The sequence below is a fragment of the Heptranchias perlo genome, chromosome 23 (assembly GCF_035084215.1).
Source record: "Heptranchias perlo isolate sHepPer1 chromosome 23, sHepPer1.hap1, whole genome shotgun sequence".
Taxonomy (NCBI): Eukaryota; Metazoa; Chordata; class Chondrichthyes; order Hexanchiformes; family Hexanchidae; genus Heptranchias; species Heptranchias perlo.
The window spans coordinates 35,648,396-35,672,933 of NC_090347.1; the positions used below are offsets into that span (position 1 = coordinate 35,648,396).

The following is a 24,538-nucleotide window of genomic DNA, read 5'->3' on the forward strand; positions in this document are numbered from 1 at the left end:
TTAATTGTATGCAAAGCGCTAGAGACTTTTCTGAGATAAAGTAATAAGACATGCTACAAATACATGTCTTTGAGTATATTCAACACAGAATTCAACAGTATGGTACAGTTGAAGTCTCACTCCCTCTTGTGGCAAGGGGTTACAATGACAGCTCCATTGTCCCAGTATAGTTATAAATGTTAATCATGAACTGTGCTTAACATTTTCCCTGGGAATTTCTTGAGTATTCTCCCGCGCTGGAGCGGGAGAAGCCCTGAGAAAATTCCAGGCACCTGATTATACCAATTGATCAAAGGCATTAGAACATCAAAAACACCTTTATCAGAAAAAATGAGTACTGCACATTAAATGATCCATTTTATTTTATCCCACTGTATTTGTTAAATTTTCCATTTTTAAAAAGGTTGTGTTTCCCACGACAACGGAATTACCTTGTGCACCAGGAGTACAGAAGTGCAAAACTTACCCTTTAGTTCACTATTAGTCAATTTATTCAGTTTTAAAATAAGCATATATTTCTGTGAACACATTGCATAAACACCCAAAAGTTCATTGTTTACACAGTTTCTATGTTTTTATAAGCCTCCAAATGGTTCTGAAGTGAGAGAATATTTAACTTAAATATGTACAACTGAAATAAAGAGGTGATTGACTCAAAAAAAATCCATTCTCAATATACAATCTATTTCTTTTCATACCATCAACAAAGAAACCACAATAGGTATTGCTGTTCACGGGTGCTGCATTGTACACATGTTTGAACACGAGATGTTTCTAACAGAAAAGTATTGTTGTTAACAAATTTATATCAATGTCATCACTTGCCTGAAATAAAAGAAATTGAGAATTTAATCTCCATTTTCTTTCAAAACCTTTTTGAAAAAGCAAAGAAACACATCCTTTTACCTTTCAACTCTTGTTAATGCACAAATTGTGTGCTGGGAACTCCTGCTAACTGCAAATGTTTCCTTGGTTTTTCTAAAACTCTGAATATTGAATTCTCAAATCTTTTATGCCAAGCACGTGAGGGTATGGTAGTGTAGTGGGTATGTTACTGGGTATGGTAGCGTAGTGGGTATGGTACTGGACTAACCCAGAGAACCCAAGTTCAAATCCCACCATTGCACTGAGAATTTGAATTCAGTTTAAAAAATCTGGGAATAAAAAGCCGATATCAGTAAAAGTGACCAGGAAGCTCTCGGATTGTCATAAAAATACAACTAGTTAATTAATCTCCCTTAGGGAAGGAAACGTGCTGTCCTTTGCTTACGTGGCTTTGGAACCTTCATAGAATGCCATCCACGCAAGGAGGTTCACCCTGGAACCTGCTCCATCTTGTACTGTGCCAATTACAAGCAGCTTTGGCACAAGTCTGCCAAGCAGATCTCCAGGCCAAGGGTGTGCACTGATTACTAATATAAAAGGGCTTTCACAGTTAAATGCAAATAAAGCACATCAATAACATGTTAACTCTTTCCCCACTCACATTCTGATGCATGTTTCACAGGGGCATAGTCATTTCTTCATTCGTTGTTATTGTAGTTTAACTGGCATCTGATGTGGAGATGCCGGTGATGGACTGGGGTTGACAATTGTAAACAATTTTACAACACCAAGTTATAGTCCAACGATTTTATTTGAAATCTACAAGCTTTCGGAGGCTTCCTCCGTCCTCAGGTAAAAGTGAAGAAGCCAACTGCAATGATATGAAAGTCCACAGATATATGTAGACAACCACATCTCTAATGGTTCTCAGGTGTACCAACTTTCTGACTGAATAATTCTACAATCAATTTTACGTCACGAAAATACGCCACTACAACAAAGCTGCATTATCTGACAAGGAAACTTTCTTTTCCAGAGAAGAGTTGGAAGCAATAGTGTTTGCAAAGGTTAAAAGGTCACAGAACAAAAAGCTCTTCAAGAAACCGAGAAAACACATACAGAAAAGTTATCTGAAGTAGGAACTGTTGCATTATCTTAATTTTCAATTATTAATGAGCAAGTCCCTTAATCAAAAATTCAACTGTTCCAGAAAGTCACGATTAACGTCAATGTCTCTCTCTCTGTTGATCAAATTTGATTAGAGTGGGTCTTGAGCATCTGTGATGGTTCAGTGAGATGATCCAGATGAGTATCTGAGCCATATAGGCCGGTTAAGTCCCAGATTCATTCCCTAGACTATGCAGAGTTGTCTGATCTCTGTTCATAGAATCATAGAAGTTTACAACATGGAAACAGGCCCTTCGGCCCAACATGTCCATGTCGCCCAGTTTATACCACTAAGCTAGTCCCAATTGCCTGCACTTGGCCCATATCCCTCTATACCCATCTTACCCATGTAACTGTCCAAATGCTTTTTAAAAGACAAAATTGTACCCGCCTCCACTACTGCCTCTGGCAGCTCGTTCCAGACACTCACCACCCTTTGAGTGAAAAATTGCCCCTCTGGACCCTTTTGTATCTCTCCCCTCTCACCTTAAATCTATGCCCCCTCATTATAGACTCCACTACCTTTGGGAAAAGATTTTGACTATCTACCTTATCTATGCCCCTCATTATTTTATAGACTTCTATAAGATCACCCCGAAACCTCCTACTCTCCAGGGAAAAAAGTCTCAGTCTATCCAACCTCTCCCTATAAGTCAAACCATCAAGTCCCGGTAGCATCCTAGTAAATCTTTTCTGCACTCTTTCTAGTTTAATAATATCCTTTCTATAATAGGGTGACCAGAACTGTACACAGTATTCAAAGTGTGGCCTTACTAATGTCTTGTACAACTTCAACAAGACATCCCAACTCCTGTATTCAATGTTCTGACCAATGAAACCAAGCATGCTGAATGCCTTCTTCACCACCCTATCCACCTGTGACTCCACTTTCAAGGAGCTATGAACCTGTACTCCTAGATCTCTGTTCTATAACTCTCCCCAACGCCCTACCATTAACGGAGTAGGTCCTGGCCCGATTCGATCTCCCAAAATGCATCACCTCATATTTATCTAAATTAAACTCCATCTGCCATTCATCGGCCCACTGGCCCAATTTATCAAGATCCCGTTGCAATCCTAGATAACCTTCTTCACTGTCCACGATGCCACCAATCTTGGTGTCATCTGCAAACTTACTAACCATGCCTCCTAAATTCTCATCCAAAATCATTAATATAAATAACAAATAACAGCGGACCCAGCACCGATCCCTGAGGCACACCGCTGGTCACAGGCCTCCAGTTTGATAAAACAACCCTCTACAACCACCCTCTGTCTTGTCGTCAATCCAATTTTGTATCCAATTGGCTACCTCACCTTGGATCCCATGAGATTTAGCCTTATGTAACAACCTACCATGCAGTACCTTGTCAAAGGCTTTGCTAAAGTCCATGTAGACCATGTCTACTGCACAGCCCTCATCTATCTTCTTGGTGACCCCTTCAAAACACTCAATCAAATTCGTGAGACATGATTTTCCTCTCACAAAACCATGCTGACTGTTCCTAATCAGTCCCTGCCTCTCCAAATGCCTGTAGATCCTGTCCCTCAGAATACCCTCTAACAACTTACCCACTACAGATGTCAGGCTCACCGGTCTGTAGTTCCCAGGCTTTTCCCTGCCGCCCTTCTTAAAACAAAGGCACAACATTTGCTACCCTCCAATCTTCGGGCACCTCACCTGTAGCTGTCGATGATTCAAATATCTCTGCTAGGGGACCCGCAATTTCCTCCCTAACCTCCCATAACGTCCTGGGATACATTTCATCAGGTCCCGGAGATTTATCTACCTTGATGCGCGTTAAGACTTCCAGCACCTCCCTCTATGTAATATGTACACTCCTCAAGACATCACTATTTATTTCCCCAAGTTCCCCAACATCCATGCCTTTCCCAACCGTAAATACTGATGTGAAATATTCATTTAGGATCTCACCCATCTCTTGTGGTTCTGCACATAGATGACCTTGTTGATCCTTAAGAGGCCCTACTCTCTCCCTAGTTACTCTTTTGCCCTTTATGTATTTGTAGAAGCTCTTTGGATTCTCCTTTGCCTTATCTGCCAAAGCAATCTCATGTCCCCTTTTTGCCCCTGTTGGGATACTAAAATTCGTGTCGGCACGTCTGGTTTAGGGAGGGGAAAAAATCAACTAAGATTCTGGCTTCTCCTATCAGCCCATCAATGCAAATAGTGAGCCAACATTCAAAGTCAAGATTCACACATGAATCATGGCCATTTGGTACCTGAAGACAACCAGTGCCTATGGAATTGTATCAGGGAAGGAGACAATGGGGGTAATTCCAACTTAGCCCCCATTGAGGTAACCTGGGGGAGCAGATTGGGTGAGTTCCATAAAGGCCGGATGATCTGCTCCACCAGCTTATCACCCAGATGGCGAAGTTGAAAATTACCCTCAATGTCTTCAGGACAGGGTCAAGGGAGACTGATGAGGAAGGGAAGAAATGGGAGAAAAAAAAACTGTGGACCCTGAAACTCAAGAGGAATTAGCAGGCTTAATGATAAGAATGTAAAAGTTATGAAGAAGTGGATTGACAGAGTGAGTTGGATACTCTGTTGCGGTAATTGTGCGATAACGGAAAATTGAAGACCGTGAGGAATATGTGTGGTTGTCATTTTAATTATTTAAAATTGAATTTGGTGATATAAATTCTAAATATAAAATCCATTTCACAGACATCAGGTCCCAACTGTCCGTCAGGTCTCTGCGGTGATCATCTATAACCAGCAACTACAATATATACCTCCTGATTCACTTTGAATACAGCACCAAAATCACGACTGGCACTTTTTAAACATTATAATATATTTACGGAGGTATGTCTCACTTTTCCTACATTCCTAAGAGAATAAAACACCACAATCAGCTTAAAAACGTGTCAATTTTTCTGAAGGAAAATAGTCCCATTACCACCAATTTACACCCATCCTAGATTAGCTGGGATTTAACCATTATGCATACCTTCTGATGGACCAATCCTCTGATCATATATGTATATTGCAGGCACATTATGAAGAGGAATGTAAATCTTGCCTATTATTCTCTGAAAGTGCAAGGTACAGTTTTAAGGAATGGAAGCAGCCTTTGATATTTTAAGAGTATCTTGTACATTTGAATGTTCTGTAATTTATTTCTTCTGATGGATTCAGGAGTTGGAATTATAAATAATAGATACTTGTTTGACAAGTTTCCTATTCAAATGGACTGCAAACAAGAGTGGCCCATTTTTCCTATATTGTTATTCTATTGTAACCTCTGGTTTTTCATGTTCTAAATGTGGACAAACATAAGATGGATCACCACCTTCTTCAGAACATACGATCAACAATACAACTGACAATTGCACTTCTGAACACTAATCTTTACAACTGTGCAAATACTTAGTCCATTTTGAAATCAGTTTAAGTCAGCAGTAAAAACAGAAAATGCTGGAAGCACTCAGGAGGTTAGGCAGCAGCGATAGAGAGGGGAAGGTATGGTTAACGTTTCAGGTCAATGACCTTTTGTCAGACAGGTTCTGACTCCAGGTCACTGACCTGGCATGTTAACCCTGCTTTCCTCTCTACAGATGCTGCCTGACATGCTGAGGGTTTTCAGCATTTTCTTTTTTTTGATTCAGATTTCCAGCATTTGGCTTTAAGTCAACAGTGACTGGTTTGAATAGAAAGTGGACAAAGCCAGGCTGACAAGAGCAAGAATTCTTTATTTCAGGAAAAGGCTCTACATTTAATCAAATTTGATTATTAATGCTATGGAATTAGGTTCCTTGAATTTTTGAACATGAAGTCTTCAATGGAGGCATGCACTAGTCTGCCATATTATAACCACTTCCGTAAAATAACAGAGCCCAATTTCAAGGCTTAAAAGTTCTCGATGGACAAATATCAGGTACAGCTCCCATGATTGCTCAGTGGGTAAGTGCACCACCAAGCAGGATACACAGCAGGAAGTCCCCAAGTTTGAACGATGGTCTGCGCTGAGTTAGCCGATCTCAGCTAGGACAGCAGTCGGAGCACTATAGCTGGCTAGTTGGAGTTCCTGGTCCTGATTTCTATGTGTAAGGACATCGAGGACAGGATAAGACTTAGTTGTGTACCCGACCCATAGACTTACCTCCAAAATTAACATTGCTAAGAATTATTCTCTTCTAAAGAAAAGATGCTTTCTGGTACACTTTTTTTTTAAAAAAGGACAAATTGCAAATAGATTATCTTTGTTCCATAGTACTATTGTGGAGTTATCTTAGAATGTGTGAATGAATGAAGCAGAAAGCCAAATTGTCTACCATTGGAATTGTCTCCCATTGTTGGATTGAAGTTTATCGCTTACATATATAGTTCCCAACCTTCTACTCCATCATCTTCCCCCTCAGACATGGATGGGTCAATTATTTTTGGGAGGAAAAATATTCTTCACTGTGGACTCACCACTATCTTCAAAAAAGATGGAAAGATTGCAAGTTGGCAACAGTCCTTAAACATTGAAGGATTATTATATAGTTTTTACAAGCAAACCAGAACTAAAAGATGACACTACCCCATTTTCCCCTCTTGGTGGATGTGCCTTTCTAAATCTACACTTAAAGCAGTACATGGAAAATTTCATATGTTATAAATTTTCACTCTGCCCTAGATGCTCTTTTAGGTTCAACGTTGCTGGTCTCTCCCATAAACCGGATTAGGAGTTTGCTGATACTGCCCAATATCTAACTGAACCTTTGTGAGCTCACTTTAACGTAAAACACCTCAATATAAATCACACTCAAATTTTCTACAGCAAAATGGTCGAACAGCCCAAACATACCATAAAAGGTTTTATAGAAGGAATGAAGTAACAGTGGATACAAAACAGCAAAAAAAGAACACTTTCAATCAATGTTTTAAAAGGAGACATTTATACTCTAGCCATCATAAAGTTTTACTTTTTACAAAACATTAAGACTTGATGCCTTTGTCCTTCCCTATGACAGTGAGCTCTCCCATGTTGCTTTTAATACAAATCAGGGGTCTCTGGTTCCATGGATACTTTGTATCAGTGGGTTTTAGGGCTATTACCGTGATTTTTTCCCCCAACATTTATCGAAATCTTTGTCAGAATTCTGTTCAGTTTGCAGTGCTTGCCAGTAAACCGGAATGTACAACGCAAAAAAATTCTAAATACTAGTTTCACCGATCCCAGAAATCCCACATCCTAGCATTTCCCATCTTTTTTTTTAAGCAATGCTAAGATTTCAAACCAAGCAACAAAGTGATTCCTCTGTTTCGACACTGCAAGGGTACAGGCCCAGTGGAATGGATAATGGTGATGTTATTTTAAGATAGGTAGTGAGAGTAGGACAAGGGAACATACATTCAAATTAGTAAAAGGTGAATTTAGGATTGATGTCACGAAATTCTTCTTCACACCATAAAGTGAACACACGGTATAGACTTCCAGGAAGAGTTGTGGGAGAGCAAAAATCCTGGAATTTTTTAAGCAACAATTGGATGCCAAAACAGAAGGACTTTTAGATCTTTCTGGGTGGATAATCTAACATTAGCCGAATGGCCTTCTACATCTGTAACTACATTGGGAACTTAGGTCAACAGAATCTAACAACACAAGCAGTAGCATTTCATCTAGGTTACATTGTGCAGGACTTTTCTCGGGTTCAATTGAAATTCTGGGTCAACAAGTGCAAGAAGACCACAATACTGCAAGAACTCAAAAGGAATCTTCTATTCACCACGGTAAACAACAATGTTCTTATCCGTTTCGTACACCTTTACTTCGTAGAGAAGGTTTGGCGGGAGACGCGTCTGTAGGTTGTCCCAGATGTAGATAGCTACATTTTCAGTGGTACTAAGCAGAAAGATAGAGAGGGTCAGATGTTCAAGTTGCTCAACACCTCATTCTGCCAAGTAGCTTGTCTTTTAAGTGTGCATTTACACCACAGCTACAGCATTGGTGTAAAGTGGGTTCAGTTTGGGCCTGAACACCCAATTTACACAAATTTAGGGTTGGTGCAAAGGCAAAACCGTCTTGCACCTACACTAAGCTTGCAGTGGAGATGCACCCTAACATTGCATCATATTGCAGTTGAAGTTAAAATAAAAAATAAGCTGGAATAAGTATTTTTAACAGTCACTGCTGATAAGTTGAAGCTGGCAGATCTATATTATACCCAGATACAACATGAAAATACGTCTGCACAAGAAAGGAGGACATCATTGGGTTTAGAGTAGTTATGGAAAAGGACCAAGGAAAAAAATCAAATGTGAAAATACTCAACTGGAGGAGGGCTAATTTCAGTCAGTTGAAAAGGGATCTGGCTCAGATGGATTGGAATCAAAAGTTGGCAGGTAAAACAGTAAATGAGCAATGGGAGATTTTCAAAAGAGATAGTTCAGGGACAGACTAGACACATTCTCAAGGTGGAAAAGGGAGGGCATCTAAAGCCAGAGCTCTCTGGATGACTAAAATAGAGAGATTAAAATGAAGCAGAAAAAGGAGGCTTATGACGAATGTAAGGTTCATAGTTCAGTAGTGAACCAAGCTGAATATAAAATGTGCAGGGGAGAACTGAAAAAGGAAACGAGGGACAAAGTGAATGAGACTAGATTAGCGGGTAACATAAAAGGGAACCCAAATGGGCTTTTATAAACATATAAATAGCGAAAGGAAGGGTGGGACTGATCAGGGACCAAAAAGATCTTCTTGTGGAGATAGTGGGCATGGCTGAGGTACTAAATGAGCACTTTGCATTTGTCTTTGCTAAAGAAGAGGATGTTGCCAATGTCACAGTAAAGGAGGAGATAGTAGAGAAATTGGATAGGATAAATAGATAGATAAAAAGGAGATGCTAAAACAGTCAGCAGTGCTCAAAGTAGAAGTGTCACCCAGTTTGGATGAGATGCATCCTAGGTTGCTGAGGAAAGTAAGGGTGGAAATTGTACAGGCTCTGGCCACAATCTTCCAATCCCCCTTAAATATGGGAGTGGTGCCAGAGGATGGAGGATTGCAAATGTTACACCCCTGTTCAAAAAAGGGGAGGGGGATAAACCCGGCAACTGCAGGCCAGTCAGCCCAACATTGGTGGTGGGGAAACTTTTAGACATTAATTCGGGAAAAAATTAATTGGCACTTGGAAAAATATGGGTTGATCAATAAAAGCCAGCACGGATTTGTTAAAAGCAAATCGTGTTTGACTAACTTGATTGAGTTCTTTGATGAAGTAACGGAGAAGGTTGATGAGGGTAGTGCGGTTGATGTTGTGTGCATGGACTTTCAAAAAGTGTTTGATAAAGTACCACATAATAGACTTGTTAGCAAAATTGAAGCCCAAGGGATTAAAGGGGCAGCTGCTGCGTGGATACGAATGGGCTAAGGGACAGAAGAGAGTAATGGCGAACGGTTGTTTTTCAGACTGGAGGGAAGTATGCAGTGGTGTCCCCCAGGGGGTCGGTGATGGGACCACTGCTCTTTTTGATATATATTAATGACCTGGACTTGGGTATAGAGGGTATAATTTTAAAGTTTGCAGATGACACAAAACTCGGAAATGTAGTAAACAATGTGGAGGATAGTAAAAGACCCCAGGAGGACAGAGACAGACTGGTGAAATGGGCAGATGAAATTTAATGCAGAAGTGTGAAGTAATTAATTTTGCTAGGAAAAACGAGGAGAGACAATATAAACTAAATGGTACAATTTTAAACGGGGCGCAGGAACAGACAAACCTGGGGGCATATGTACACAAATCTGTGAAGGTGGCAGGACAAGTTGAGAAGCCTGTTAAAAAGGCATACGGGATCCTGGGCTTTATAAATAGAGGCAGAGTGTACAAAAGCAAGGAAGTTATACTAAACCTTTATTAAACTCTGGTTAAGCCCCAGCTGGTGTATTGTGTTCAATTCTGGGCACCACGCTTTAGAAAGGACATCAAGGCCGTGGAGAGGGTGTAGAAGAGATTTACTAGAATGGTGCCAGGGATGAAAGACTTAAGAGTTACATGGAGAGACTAGAAAAGCTGGGTTCATTCTCCTTAGAGCAGAGAAAGTTAAGGGGAGATGTAATAGAGGTGTTCAAAATCACAAAGGGTTTTGATAGAGTAAATAAGGAGAAACTGTTTCCAGTGGACACAGATTTAAGGTAATTGGCAAAAGAACCAGAGATGACATGAGGGGGGGAAATATTACACAGCGAGTTCTGATGATCTGGAATACACTGCCTGAATGCATGGTGTAAGCAGATTCAATAGTAACTTTCAAAAGGGAATTGGATAAATACTTGAAGTGGAACCATTTGCAGTGCTATGGGGAAAGAGTAGTGGAGAGAGACTAATTGGATAGCTCTTTCAAAGGCACGATAGAATGATACAGCACAGGAGGCCATTTGGCCCATGAAAAACAAAAACTAGGATACTGTTCACATCGATTGGGAGTCCTGATCAACAGGCCCACAAGTCATAGAGTTATACAGCACGGATAGAGGCCCTTCGGGCCATCGTGTCCGCGCCGGCCATCAAGCCCTGTCTACTCTAATCCCATATTCCAGCATTTGGTCCGTAGCCTTGTATTCTATGGCATTTCAAGTGCTCATCCAAATGCTTCTTGAATGTTGTGAGGGTTCCTGCCTCCAAAACCCTTTCAGGCAGTGAGTTCCAGACTCCAACCACCCTCTGGGTGAAAAAGTTCTTTCTCAAATCCCCTTTAAACCTCCCGCCTTTTACCTTGAATCTATGTCCCCTTGTTATAGAACCCTCAACGAAGGGAAAAAGCTCCTTAGTATCCATCCTATCTGTGCCCCTCATAATTTTGCTGCTCACAACTCAAGACTCAGGAGAAAAGACCTCAAGCCTGCTTGGTGTCCCCTATGGTGTGTGGAGAAATTGTTTGGTCTGGGACACCATCTCTCCTCTGCCCCCATCCCCACCCTTAGCCGAAGACTTCAGACAGTCTGATGCAAGGGATGTGTTGATTTCAAGCACAAAACTGATAAATGTGTACAACTACAAGCTTGCATGCTAATGGATGAATTAGCATTTCTAAAAGCACGTGGTATCGCACACACAACTGCATCTTCCATCATTAATGGTCTCATCTAAACCCTTAATAAAAATGGTCTCCAATGCTTTAATGAATGGCTTCAAACAACAAGTGGTGGGGTGAGTTTTTACACTCTCTTCTTAAATCAAGGGCTTACAGCTAACTGCAACCCACAGTTAGTAATTGATCATTTGTGATTAAAACAGAACAGTTGTTCCACTGGGCGTGCACTTAGGATTTCATTTCAGAATAAACCTTTTAGCCCTGTTCAATTCTGCATTCCATTCACGTCTCCTGCAAGCGGGGGTGCGACACATACTTCAGAGGGTCTGAAAGAGGCTTATTAGCAGCATCACCCTGATCATGGAGTCATGAAATGTGCTAAGATTCCTGGCATTGTGTATTTAATTACTCATTAAAATAATGAATGTTATTAGGAGAAATATCCCATAATATTTATCTAGCATTTTGAGAGTTTGCACATTTGACGCCTATCAAAATCATCATAGCTCTGATCATGACTCAAAGACAATATCATCTTCAAATCAAATTTGAATTTATAAGCTTATTTCTTTAAAAAAAATTGGTGGAGAGATCTTCAGAGGGAGATCATTGGAGTGTGTCTGGAAGATTCAACGATACACAAGTTCTGCACAGGAAGAGGTTTGTGAGAAATCCCTTAAACTGCCGAGAAAAGTCACTTGAAGTGGGTGATCAGACTTTGCGACCATCATTGTTTTCTATAGGAGAAAAGGTGGCAGGGCAACTGGTTCTTTAGGTCGACATAGAATCATACAGCACAGAAGGAGGCCATTCAGTCCATCATGCCTGTGCCGGCTCTTTGAAAGAGCTGTCCAATTAGTCCCACTCCACCGGCTCGTTCCCAACAGCCCTACAATTCCCACCCCCCCCTTCAAGTATTTAGCCAATTCCCTTTTGAAAGTTACAATTGAATCTGCTTCCACCACCCTTTCAGGCAGTGCATTCCAGATCATAACTCACTGTGTAAAAAAATTTCTCCTCATTGCCCATCTAGTTATTTTGCCAATTACCTTAAACATTTTAGATCAATTTTAAAATACTGCCTTGCATTAAACAATATATTGCTTAATTCTGATACTTGACTGTTTAATTTGTAAGTACATATTGTAGTAACTTTTGCCTGTACAAACCTGGTGAGGTGCATCTTATTTCTGTATTTCAGTTTTTTTTTTAAAGTTTGTTCTCGGGATGTGGGCAGCATTGGCAAGGCCGCATTTTCTGCTCATCCCTCGTTGCCCTGAGGTGCTGGGCCTTCTTTAACTGCTGCAGTCCTTATGGTGATGGTGTTTCCATGGTGGTGTTGATAGACAACTTATTAGCTTAACGGTAATGCTTTCACCTCCAAGTCAGAAGGTTGTATGTTCAGGCTCCACTTCAAGAACCAAGTGCATTATCTAGGCTGGCACTTCAGTGCAGTACTGAGGTTGCCTACAGGCCTCCTGATAGCAGCAATAAAGTGGCAGAATGTATTAACACAGAGATTAGAGAGGCTTGTAACAAGAGCAGAGTAGTTTTAATGGGAGACTTTAATTTTCATATAGATTGGAAAGAGCAGAGTAGCTGAAGTCAGGAAGGGAGTGAATTTCTTGAGTGCATTCAAGAGTTTTCTGGAGCAATATGTTCTAGAACCAACAAGAGGGCAGGCCATACTAGATTTAGTAATGAATGAGCCAGAAGAAGCATAACTTTGCATCTGACCCACACTGGACCAGTCCTGGGAGTATTTTGGTGTCACTTTTACATGACTACAGAACAGCCTCAGATGTTCATCAACATGAATGTGGCTGTATAACTCAGGAGTGAAATCCCAACATTACTCCCAAGTACACTGAAGTCCACCTCCATGGGGCTATTTCACACGGCTCGAGTTTATGGTGTGTGCTATAACTCCAGTCTGGTGTATAATGTATTTTAGAAGTGCCCACTGGACTTCCTGGGCACTTCTGAAATTTACTTCTGAATGGTTTTAATGTTAAGAGATGCTGCACCTCACACTAACAAGGAACAGAGCTCTGCTAATGAATCCAAGCAGGTATATGCAAAGCTCCTTTGTCACGGACCTCAGTATAACTTGGGTCTGCCAACTACATTTCACAACCCACAGATATTTTTTTTGAGACTGTAGAACTGCAGTATAACTCGAGTCCCTTCCTGACTCGATGGGGACATGGAGTACCAGAATCTGAAAAACATTCTAGTCGCTGGAACAAACATCCCCTACCTTTACAAGCCCCAAAATTGCTCCTCGTCACCCTCCTGCTTTCCATATACACACACATACGGTTAAAGCATATAGGATTCTCTATACAAGATGGACGCCATTTACCTACCTAACAACATTAGCAAAGTGTGGAACATCTTTGTCCAGATTCTTGTGGTCAAGTGGTTTCATGATGGCTTCCTGTTAAAGAAAAATTAGACAGGGACCTGCAGTCAATATCTATAAGGTAAGCAATGGCAAACATTTAAAGAAATATTTCAACATTCTCAACGAATATATATTCCATTGAGAAAATAAAACTCCACGGGAAAAGTGATCCATCCATGGCCAACTAAAGAAGTTAAGGATAGTATTAGATTAAAAGAAGAGGCTTATAATGTTGCGAAAAAGAGTAGTAAGGCTGAGAATTGGGAGAGTTTTAGAAACCAGCAAAGGATGTGGTAACAGGGCACTTAGAAAATCATAATATGATTAGGCAGAGTCAACATGGTTTTATGAAAGGGAAATCATGTTTGACAAATCTATTAAGAGTTTTTGAGGATGTAACTAGCAGGGTAGATAAAGGGGAACCAGTGGATATAGTATATGTGGATTTTCAAAAGGCATTCAATAAAGGTGCCACATAAAGGGCTGTTACACAAGATAAGGACTCATTGTGTTGGGGGTAATATATTAGCATGGAGACAGGATTGGTTAACGGACAGAAAACACAGTAGGGATAAACGGGTCATTTTCAGCTTGGCAGGCTGTAACTAGTGGGGTGCCACAAGGATCAATGCTTGAGCCTCAGCTATTCACAATCTATATTAATGACTTAGATGAAGGGACCATGTGTAATGTATCCAAGTTTGCTGACAATACAAAGCTAAGTGGGAAAGTAAGCTGTGAGGAGGACACAAAGAGTCTGCAAAAGGATATAGACAGGTTAAGTGAGTGGACAAGATGGTGGCTGATGGAGTATAATGTGAGGAAATGTGAGGTTATTCACTTTAGTAGGAAGAATAGAAAAACAGAATATTTTTTAAATAGTGAGAAACTATTAAATGTTGGCTTTCAGAGAGCTTTGGGTGTCCTCATACAAGAAACACAAAGTTAGAATGCAGGTGCAGCAAGCAATTAGGAAGGAACTTTATTGCAAGGGGGTTGGAGTACAAGGGTAAGGAAGTCTTGCTACAATTGTACAGGACTTTGGCGAGACCACACTTAGAGTACAGTGTTGGTCTCCTTATCTAAGGGAGGATATACTTGCCTTAGAGGCGGTGCAACAAAGGTTCATTAGAGTGATTCCTGAGATGAAAGGGTTGTCCTAAGAGGAGAGATTGAGTAGATCGGGCCTATATTAAGTGGAGTTTAGAAGAATGAGAGGTGGTCTCATTGAAACATAAAAGATTCTGAGGGGGCTTGACAGGGTAGAGGCTGAGAGGTTATTTCCCATGGCTGCAGAGTCTAGAACTAGGGGGCATAGTCGCAGGATAAGAGGTCGGCCATTTAGTAGTGAGATTAGGAGGAATTTCTTCACCCAGAGGGCTGTGAATCTTTGGAATTCTCTACCCCAGAGGTCTGTGAATGCTGAATCATTGAATATATTCAAGTCTGAGAGAAAGATTTTTGGACTCTAGGGGAATCAAGGGATATGGGGATCGGGCGGGAAAACGGAGATGAGGTTGAAGATCAGCCATGATCTGATTGAATGGCGGAGCAGGCTCGAGGTGCAGTATGGCCAACTCCTGCTCCTGTTTCTTATGCTCTTATTAGATCGACAAGTAAAAATAGTCCGTTCTTTAATTTCCTAAAGGGTTACGGGTCAGATACTCAGCAGTCATTTCAGGACTGTTTGATAACCTTGGGGGTTATTTTCAACATTGACCCCCCCCAAGTGGTAGTGTGTTAAAGCGAGTCGCTGGCCTAAAATCACAACTAGAATTCTTCTTCAGTTTAATCATTACCTGCATGTGCTCCTTCAGTTCTGTGAGGTTGATCACCATCCCAGTGGCTTGATTGATCTGAAACACGTGAAATGGTAGAATTAAGTTAGATTCACCACTCAGCTGGCAGAAAAATTGCATGGAACCACTTTCATTTTACTATGGTTTCTTGCAACTGGATTGTCATTGCAATTATACAACTATTTGTTTTTACATTACCAATTGTTAATAGAAAGACGTTTCAATTTAAATTCATTTAGTTCCATCAAAGTGAAAAATGCTTCTAGAACTTAACCCTCGCAGGAAACAGCTGTCGCCCTGGATCGGCCATTTTTATAGGTTTTCAGCTAACATTGAAATAAATAGCATTACAGCAATAAATCTACAAAAAATGTCAGAACAGCTTTATTACTGAAATGGTTCTAAACTACAAATTAAATCAGTTGAAACACAAAGTTCTCTCACCCCATCATCCCTTTCCCATTTTTTTCTATCTTACGTCAATCCAAATTTTGTTTCTTCCTTTCTAATCAAACTTAATTATCTTTGCTATACATTACTTAAAACCCCCCACCTTTTCCCTAGTTTCTTTCTTACTCCACTCCCCACCCCAACCCCCACCAAGCATTTTGCAGCTGGGAACATTGTTTTTTAAAAATGACTTTTGATTAGCTGGAAACTACTCCAAAAGGGTGATTGTTGTCCAATTGAAAGCCAGGAGAGCAAAGACTTTGATGTGACAGAGTCAATCTCGGGTGTATTTTTGTGCCAAAGAAAAAACAGTGGGTTCTCATTACTTTCACGTACTCTACTTTCAATACAGCCCACTCATTACTTTCCTCTGAACCCTCGCCAGTGTATTAAGTTGCAAGTTACTGGGCTCATGACAGGTTGCGATTCAAGACGGCTGAAATATTTCTAGAGTCATATTGACAGCTGCCAACAAGAATCCAACTTCTCACTCACTTCTCCACGCACTGTAACCTCCACTGAAAAACACAAACACACCAGGTTAGAACTATCGTACAAAAACATTCTTATTGCTAAGATGATGAAATCTGAAAACCACTCACATTAATCAGAAAAGCAAAGTCTATTTTGTAGCGAGTGCTGCACTGTCATGTTTTCTGAATGCAGTTTTCTTACTTATGAAAATGTCCAACTGCTTTATTAAATAGTAATACGCCACTAGTTAAGGGAGAATCAATTTTCACATGGCCCATTGCCACAAGCCATTCATGGGCTGATGTGATGCCCAACAGATGGAATGTGTGTTCTCCATAAGAGTCCTTGCAGGTCAAATTTCCTGATCTCAGCTGAGCTGAACGAAAGCATGGAAATGGAAAAGGCTACAGACCCCATCTAGCACTCTCCTCCCTCAGACCTTATCCAATCTACCCTACCATAGACTTTACCCTACTTATTTAACGTCCCCCACCACACGCCGAGGCAAAGTTCCACATAAACACTTAAGAAGCACTGCAAAATAATCATCCATCCTGACACCTCCAACCCTGCCAGCTGGAAAGAGGTTTCCTATAATTGAGGGATGGAAAATAAAAGGGAAGAACAAACTTGCCATTGCATATTCTAGTAGAAAAGTTAAAAGCATTAAATCATCGTCTTGTACACAGTTCAGGGCAAGGGTTTCCAAGTTTTTTTTCTCATTATAGGCCACATAGATATGTACCACAGAGCCTCCAGGGGGACATCAAGATCTACCAAGGATTTGAGTGTTTTATTTAGGATTCATCTACTAATGAGGCAACAGCACAAGAACAGCCTTTTCCAAACCTCCAGGCACAAAAATTCTAACAGTTCAAACCGATGAGTTAGAAATAAAAGCACACATCGAACAGAGTTGCTGGACAGCCATGACTCGGGGCTCCAAATGACTCATAGGCCACAGTTTGAACAGCTCTAAACAGAAGTAGTTGTTGGTTTCCACTCTCCATTGCCACCATACAGGGAACATAGGAACAGGAGTAGGCCATTTAGCCCCGAGCCTGTTCTGCCATTCAATGAGATCATGGCTGATCTGTGACCTAAGTCAATATAACCGCCTTAGCCCCAAATCCCTTAATACCTTTGATTAACAAAAATCTATCAATCTCAGATTTAAAATTAACAATTGAGCAAGATAGAGAATATCAACTGCTGTTTGCAGAAGAGAGTTCCAAACTTTTACCACCCTTTGCATGTAGAAGTGTTTCCTAACTTCCTGAAAGTCCTGGCTCTAATTTTTAGGCTATGTCCCCTAGTCCTAGACTCCCCAACCAGCAGAAATGGATTCTCTCTATCCACTGTTTCAGTTCCCCTTAATATCTTAGAGGGTGGTAAGATGACCTACTTTGAAGCCTCAGTCAGTGCTGTCCTCTAGCTGCTTTTAATAGGTGTCTAACGGGGGCCAGTGAGATTCTCAATTTGCAGAGAAATGCTTAATGCCTACTGTCATGATAGCAGAGATTGGAACATGCCACATCAGAAATTACGGACATGAGGTCCATATTGTACCTATGCATGTCACAGAAAATCGGTACATCAAGATGGGGTGTGTGTGTGTGTGAAAAAAAAAAGTTCAACTCTCCACCCAGAAATATTTCTGGTACTCGTGCCATATGCTCTTGCCCTGTGAGAAAGAGGTGCAGTGGGTGATATTCAAACACAGTTAGCAGTACAATCAGTACAGTGGAAGCCCTTTTGAAGAAATCTGCTTTTTCCCCCACAACAAAAAAAATCATTGCATTGGGAACAGGATATTACTGATAAACAGCTTGATGAAAACTGAAAAAACACTAAGTACTCATAATATGGCTTAGGGAGGCCTAAATGAGGCCAGTCTACCCTTCACCCCAGGCCCCTTAGCAGACTTTCTGCACCATCTGCCTCTGGGCCTTTATTTACGGCCTTTTCAAACTGTGGGGTTTCACTATCACTGGGATTTCAGTAGAGTTTCCCCGTTTTACTTTTATTCCAGTGAGAGGAAGTAAGAAAATGAGAGTGGGAAAAAATATCCTGACATCCAAAGAGCAAATGAAAGGGCTCCTTTATAAATATAGCAGCAACAATCCCATTTAAGCTACTAGTTCCATAGCTGCTTTACTTTCTCACCTCCCCCAACCCCCTCGCCCTGTGGGGAAATGCTACCATCAACTCAGCACCTAAGGGTGGGGCATCATGCAATAGCCATTAACATATCAATGGTAGCACACAAAAATCAAAGCCCAAATCAGGTTTGCAGTTACACACCACTAAGTCCTGCCCATCATCATGAAATCCAGACCAGAAACAACCAAACTAGTTATATTAAACTTCAGGAATGGATTTTATCTGACTTTAGAGCCATTTGATTTGGAGAAGCTCAGCTCTCCAGGGCACAATAAGGAACTTCACTGTAGGGAGTTGACGAGACAATAGTTTCACTGTTGTAGCTGAGTTCAGTCAATTACGAATTGCACACTTTTTGGTCATGCTACATGCGATATATCCATTACTCACCTTTGTAGTTATGACCATGGCCATTAGGGTTGTTGCATTTTCCAAAAATTTTCTTGTTTTCTTCTGCACTCAAGCAATTACTGCAAAACAAGTCCCAAATGGTAATCGTCTTTTCAAAGCACACATTCTAAATGTCACGGTGTACACATTGGTTGTCTGTAACAAGACCCAGGCTTCACAGGTGTATTATGCATCTTCCGATCTCAAATATGTGCAGATTTCCCTGCAGTCTGCTCCTTCCTGTATCAGATGCTGGTGTCACTTCAGCATAACATGGAGATCAAGTAGAAGGAAACATAAAATATTTCACAATACGACAAGTTATCAGGAATTTATAATCACGTTTCCCTACATTACTTCAGTGGCTACATTTCATAAGTGCTTAATTCACAGTGATGCGCTTTGGGATGCCCTGAGTTCGTGAGACGGGCTATATGAATGCAAGTTATTTCCTTTATACATGGTGCCTTGTTGGTATTGAACGATACGAGTACTGAGAACTAAAGCAAAATAGAAAACCCAAAGCTGCCTGAACTGGCCAATAGTGGATTTGTTCAATAAGGCTCCAAGTTAGTCCTTTTAATTTCTGGATAGGAGAAAGGTTAGACTTTTGTCTCACTATCCCATACATTTATAAATGAATAAACCAAGAAGGATTAATATCCTAGTACACTACTACAAGTTTAGGATCTGCCTTAAGATATTCCCTCGGGTAGATCAATAGTAGCACAGAAAAAACAAAGCCCAAATCAGGTTTGGTTACACCACAGCTAAGTCCCGCCCATCACCATGTGATCCATTTCAGAAGCAACCAAACCAGTTATATTAAACTTAAGGAATGGATTTTTTCTGACTTTGGAGCCATTTGATTTGGAGAAGCTCGGCTCTCCAAGATAGCATCTTCTGTTCAGAGTGTGCCCATACTTCTCAATATCTAACTGTAAGAAAATGTAACCTGGGGTGTAACAATAGGACCCACTGTGACCTGGAGTCTTTCGCATGTGTCCTCACATGAGACTCTTTTATAAAAGTGGACTGAATCTCTTTTGTGAGATAAGGGCAGATACAAACCATTAAGCTGCTTTATTTCACAGACAGTAAGTGAGCATACAGAGCAACAGTTAAAGCAAAATCCACTTACTCTGCTCAAATCTCACTCCTCTCCTCAAAACAAGGAAAAATAATCAAATGTGCACCCCGTCCCTTTCATATGATGACTTGCTTGCTTTTGAAATTACATTTTTTAAAGCTTCCAGCTCTGGGCCTAGGGCTGAATGCCATAGTCGCTTGTTCAGAACCTCCTTGTCCATGAATCATAGAAAGGTTACAGCACGGAAGGAAGCCAATTGGCTCATCGAGTCCACGCCAGCTCTATGCAAGAGCAATCCAGGTAGTCCCACTCCCCCACCCTATCCCCGTAGCCCTGCAATTTTATCCAGTTCGCTTTTGAAGGCCATGAATGAATCTGCCTCCACCACCCCCTCAGGCAGTGCATTCCAGATCCTAACCACTTGCTGTGTAAAAAAAAAGTTTTTCCTCAGGTCACCTTTGGTTCTTTTGCCAATCATCTTAAATCTATGTCCTCTGGTTCTTGACCCTTCTGCCAATGGGAACAGTTCCTCTCTATCTAGACCCTTCATGATTTTGAATACCTCTATCAAATATCCTTGCAATCATCTCTTCTCCAGTCTATCCACGTAACTAAAGTCCCTCATCCCTGGAATCATTCTAGTAAATCTCTTCTGCACCCTCTCTAAGGCCTTCACATCTTTCCTAAAGAGCGGTCACAATACTCCAACTGTGACTGAATAAGTGTTTTATAAAAGTTCATTATGACTTCCTTGCTTTTGTACTCTATGCCTCTATTTATAAAGCCCAAGATCCTGTATACTTTTTTAACCGCTTTCTCAACCTACCCTGCCACCTTCACAACGATTTGTGTACATATACCCCCAGATCTCTCTGTTCTTTTACCCCTTTTAGAATTGTGCCCTTTAGTTTAAATCGTCTTTTCTCCCATTTAATTCTAGCCCAGGAAGCAGACAGGGATTCGCCAGCAGGACCCTCAAACCAAGCAACTGCCCCTCCCCCAGGAGTACACCCTCAGACACCTCATGAGTCATGCCCACATGAATAGAACCATCCTCACCACAGCGGGTGCAAATACTCGTTTGGTCACAAGATGATGAATTGGTTGCAACATTCCTGGTCATCCTGGCTTGTCTGGCTTTAATACACATTCTCCGCTGCCTGCAGCCTTTCTTTTGAAACCTGTGCAAATTGACTTGGTTTAAAAAAAACTATTCTTAACTATGACTCAATCAAGCTTTTTTTTAAATGCATAGTCCATTACATTTTACAATGTTCCACTCGATAGAAAGCAATGTATCCTCTGACTCACTGTGCACAACACACATATTCAAATCCCTCCATAGCCTCCTCCTATCTCTACAACCTCCTCCACCCCTAACATATACCCCTCCAATTCTGGCCTCATGTGCAACTCCAATTTCCTTCACCCCCCTGTGCCTTCAGGTGTCTAGGCCTCAAGCTCTGGATTTCCCTCCCTAAACCTCTCTCCTCCTTTAAAAACCTACCTCTTTGACCAAGCTTTTGGTCACATGTCCTAATATCTCTATGTGGCTCACACATTTTGGTCTGTTAACCCTCCTGTAACCTTGGGACGTTTTATTATGTTAAAGGCGCTATATAAATGCAAGTTGTTGTTGAGAGATTCATTAGTGTAGGTTTAAATGTAGATGTGTCAGAAAGTGACCGGGGAGAGGGTAAATGAGATGCTACAGCATGTAGGAGCTGACTAGTTTCAATGAAGACAGCATTAAACCCTCCTGGGTCGGTCATGTATCTCAATCAAGGTCCCCTTTACAGCAGAGCACACTTGTCCTGTAGCTGCCGGTCTGAGACCAATAGTTACAGAATCAGTCCCAGCCAAGCAGCACCTTCTGGTCTGATCTTAGTCCGGTTGAATCAGAAGGACAGAGCTGGGGGGGGGGGGGGGGGGTTAAATTAAAGGGCGATTCCAACGGAACTAAAATCAGCAACCAATCCAACATAACCTCTACACACCAGCCCTAGCCCTGTACAAGAGGGCAGTTAAAGCAAACCCAATCCTTTCCGGGTCTTGAAATCCTTCTTTAATCCTTCCTGTTCCGCCACAACGTGGAGAGATAATAAAAAACTACAAATCCTATAAAACCATGCGTCGTAACAACAGAACAGTGGAAATCTTTACACCGTTTAATTATAGCCCAGCCTTCGATATACATTCGCCCATCTCCCTCCCTCTCTGTGATACCATCAGGTTTTTGTACTGAAGCCCAGAACCTCCAGGGAGTTGCGATCGTATCAATTACCTGTGGAGGTGGTGAGCGGCGCTGAAACTCTCCACCCGTGTAACCTGCACCACCCTTTGAGGTTTCACTCCAGTTTTCACGTAGCTGCTCTCCATCGGTGCAGCTTAAAACCTTTGGTCAGACCTCGCCAAGTCAATCGTGAGTTAAAAGCAGCCTCAATGCAAAAGGGTTAAAAAGTTGGACACGCTCAACAAAACAAGGCTGCGTTGCAATGATATCCTGGGTCAATTACGCTATGCAATCAATGGATAACCTTAACCTCTCTTCCAATCCCTGACCATTAACCAGCAGCGTTTGTTAGTCAAATAATTTTAATGCTTATATATAAGGGGGGGTCAAGGAGAGAATGAAAATGGAAAGAAACGGCAACTTCTGGAAAATGAAATAAAAAATGCTTGGGAACACTCAACACTGTACACGAACAGATATAATTGAAGAACAAGAAAAACAACTCTGGTTGGACCTATGCCTGGAGATTTGATCACATGGCATTCAATCAGGTGATGCTGCTTCATCACATGACCTTTGATCACTGTTTGCAAATGTTATTGCATTTACCTTAAATTGAGTCTCTTAGTATCATCAAGCCCCAAATAAAATATTTTACTATTTGTTTTGCAGTGAGACAAATAACAACATTTATAAATCAGAAGAATAGAACGATTTAAGGCGAGGAATTGTTTAAATAAAAACTACTTCTATAATGTTTCTACAGGATCGACCGCAAATTCCACTGATTCAACAAAAACATCATGGATATAAGTAACTGCTAACTAAAGTTTTTGTACAATTTTATGAGTTTTTACAATACACAGCAAGTTCTAAAAATAATAAATAAAACCAAAACCAAACTTAATTAAATTCATGTTTTTTTAAATGTTTGTTGTGATTGAATGAAAGGAGGATCCTCAAGACTTTTTTTGCAGGTTATGTCTCAAAGGTGCTTTCCCCCCCCCCCCTCCTTTTATAAGAAGGGGGGGGGGGGGGGGTTAGGGTATATTTTATTTAAAACAAATCAAAAACCAAATGTCAACTCATTTTATTTTGAGGATCCAGGATGCACTCCAGTCCCTGCGGTGCCCACCGGTCGCAGAAAGCATCAAGCGTACCGGCAGACACAGTGTGCTCCCTCTCCAGGGCCACCCGGGCACGGAGAAACAGCCCACCGTTGAATCCCAGCCTCAGGGGGGTGAGGCTCAGTCCTCAGGCAGCAACACCAAAGCAGCCTGACTCCCGTAATAAAACATATACAACAGCGCTCATCACACAGGCTGATGTGAACTCTCCCTCCCTCCGGTTTGTTTCTCTCTCATTTCCCCAGTTTGTGTTGCTCTCTCTTCCCAGTTTGTGTTCTCTCCCTCTCCCAGATTGTGATGCTCTCGCTCTCTCTCCCTCCCTCCCCAGTTTATATTGTTCCCTCTCTCTCCCTCCCCAGTTTATGTTATTCCCTCTCCCTCCCCAGTTTGTGTTCTTCGCTCTCTCTCCCTCCTCCAGTTTGAGGTGTTCTCCCTCTCACTCCTAGTTTCTTTTTATTCGTTCATGGGATGTGGGCGGTGCTGGCGAGGCCAGCATTTATTGCCCATCCCTAATTGCCCTTGAGAAGGTGGTGGTGAGCCGCCTTCTTGAACCGCTGCAGTCCGTGTGGTGAAAGTTCTCCCACAGTGCTGTTAAGTAGGGAGTTCCAGGATTTTGACCCAGCGACGATGAAGGAACGGTGATATATTTCCAAGTCAGGGTGGTGTGTGACTTGGAGGGGAACGTGCAGGTAGTGTTGTTCCCATGTGCCTGCTGCCCTTGTCCTTCTAGGTGGTAGAGGTCGCGGGTTTGGGAGGTGCTGTTGAAAAAGCTTTGGCGAGTTGCTGCAGTGCATCCTGTGGATGGTACACACTGCTGCCACAGTGTGCTGGTGGTGAAGAGAGTGAATGTTCAGGGTGGTGGATAGGGTGCAAATCAAGAGGGCTGCTTTGTCCTGGATGGTGTCGAGCTTCTTGAGTGTTGTTGAAGCTGCACTCATCCAGGCAAGTGGAGAGTATTCCATCACATTCCTGACTTGTGCCTTGTAGATGGTGGAAAGGCTTTGCGGAGTCAGGAGGTGAGTCACTCACTGCAGAATACCCAGCCTCTGACCTGCTCTTGTAGCCACAGTATTTATGTGGCTGGTCCAGTTAAGTTTCTGGTCAATGGTGAACCCCAGGATGTTGATGGTGGGGGATTCGGCGATGGTAATTCCATTAAATGTCAAGGGGAGAAGGTTAGACTCTCTCTTGTTGGAGATGGTCATTGCCTGGCACTTATCTGGTGCAAATGTTACTTGCCCGCATGCAACAAGACCTGGATGTTGTCCAGGTCTTGTTGCATGCGGGCACGGACTGCTTCATTATCTGAGGGGTTGTGAATGGAACTGAACACTGTGCAATCATCAGCGAACATCCCCATTTCT

At 41.6% G+C, this 24,538-nt stretch overlaps 1 protein-coding gene across 3 annotated transcripts; it reads right to left on the bottom strand.

The window, feature by feature from the left end:
- Positions 1–355: 355 nt before the first annotated feature.
- pts (6-pyruvoyltetrahydropterin synthase) lies at positions 356–22,563 on the bottom strand. Of its 3 annotated transcripts, XR_010966998.1 has the most exons (7): positions 22,099–22,563; positions 18,725–18,804; positions 16,193–16,215; positions 15,248–15,304; positions 13,411–13,481; positions 12,211–12,519; positions 7,772–7,853 (listed from the first exon to the last, which is right to left on the bottom strand). XR_010966998.1 is itself a non-coding variant. In XM_068004342.1 (6 exons), exons 1-6 carry the CDS (start codon positions 22,191–22,193, stop codon positions 5,994–5,996), a joined length of 396 nt encoding a protein of 131 aa, XP_067860443.1. In that variant the 5' UTR covers positions 22,194–22,555; the 3' UTR covers positions 356–5,993. The 3 variants fall into 3 exon arrangements, 2 of the variants coding, with proteins under 2 accessions (XP_067860443.1, XP_067860442.1); XM_068004342.1 differs by lacking the exons at positions 7,772–7,853; positions 12,211–12,519 and adding an exon at positions 356–6,063 and having other exon boundaries at positions 22,099–22,555; XM_068004341.1 differs by lacking the exon at positions 12,211–12,519 and having other exon boundaries at positions 6,890–7,853; positions 22,099–22,548.
- Between the last annotated feature and the right edge of the window lie 1,975 nt (positions 22,564–24,538).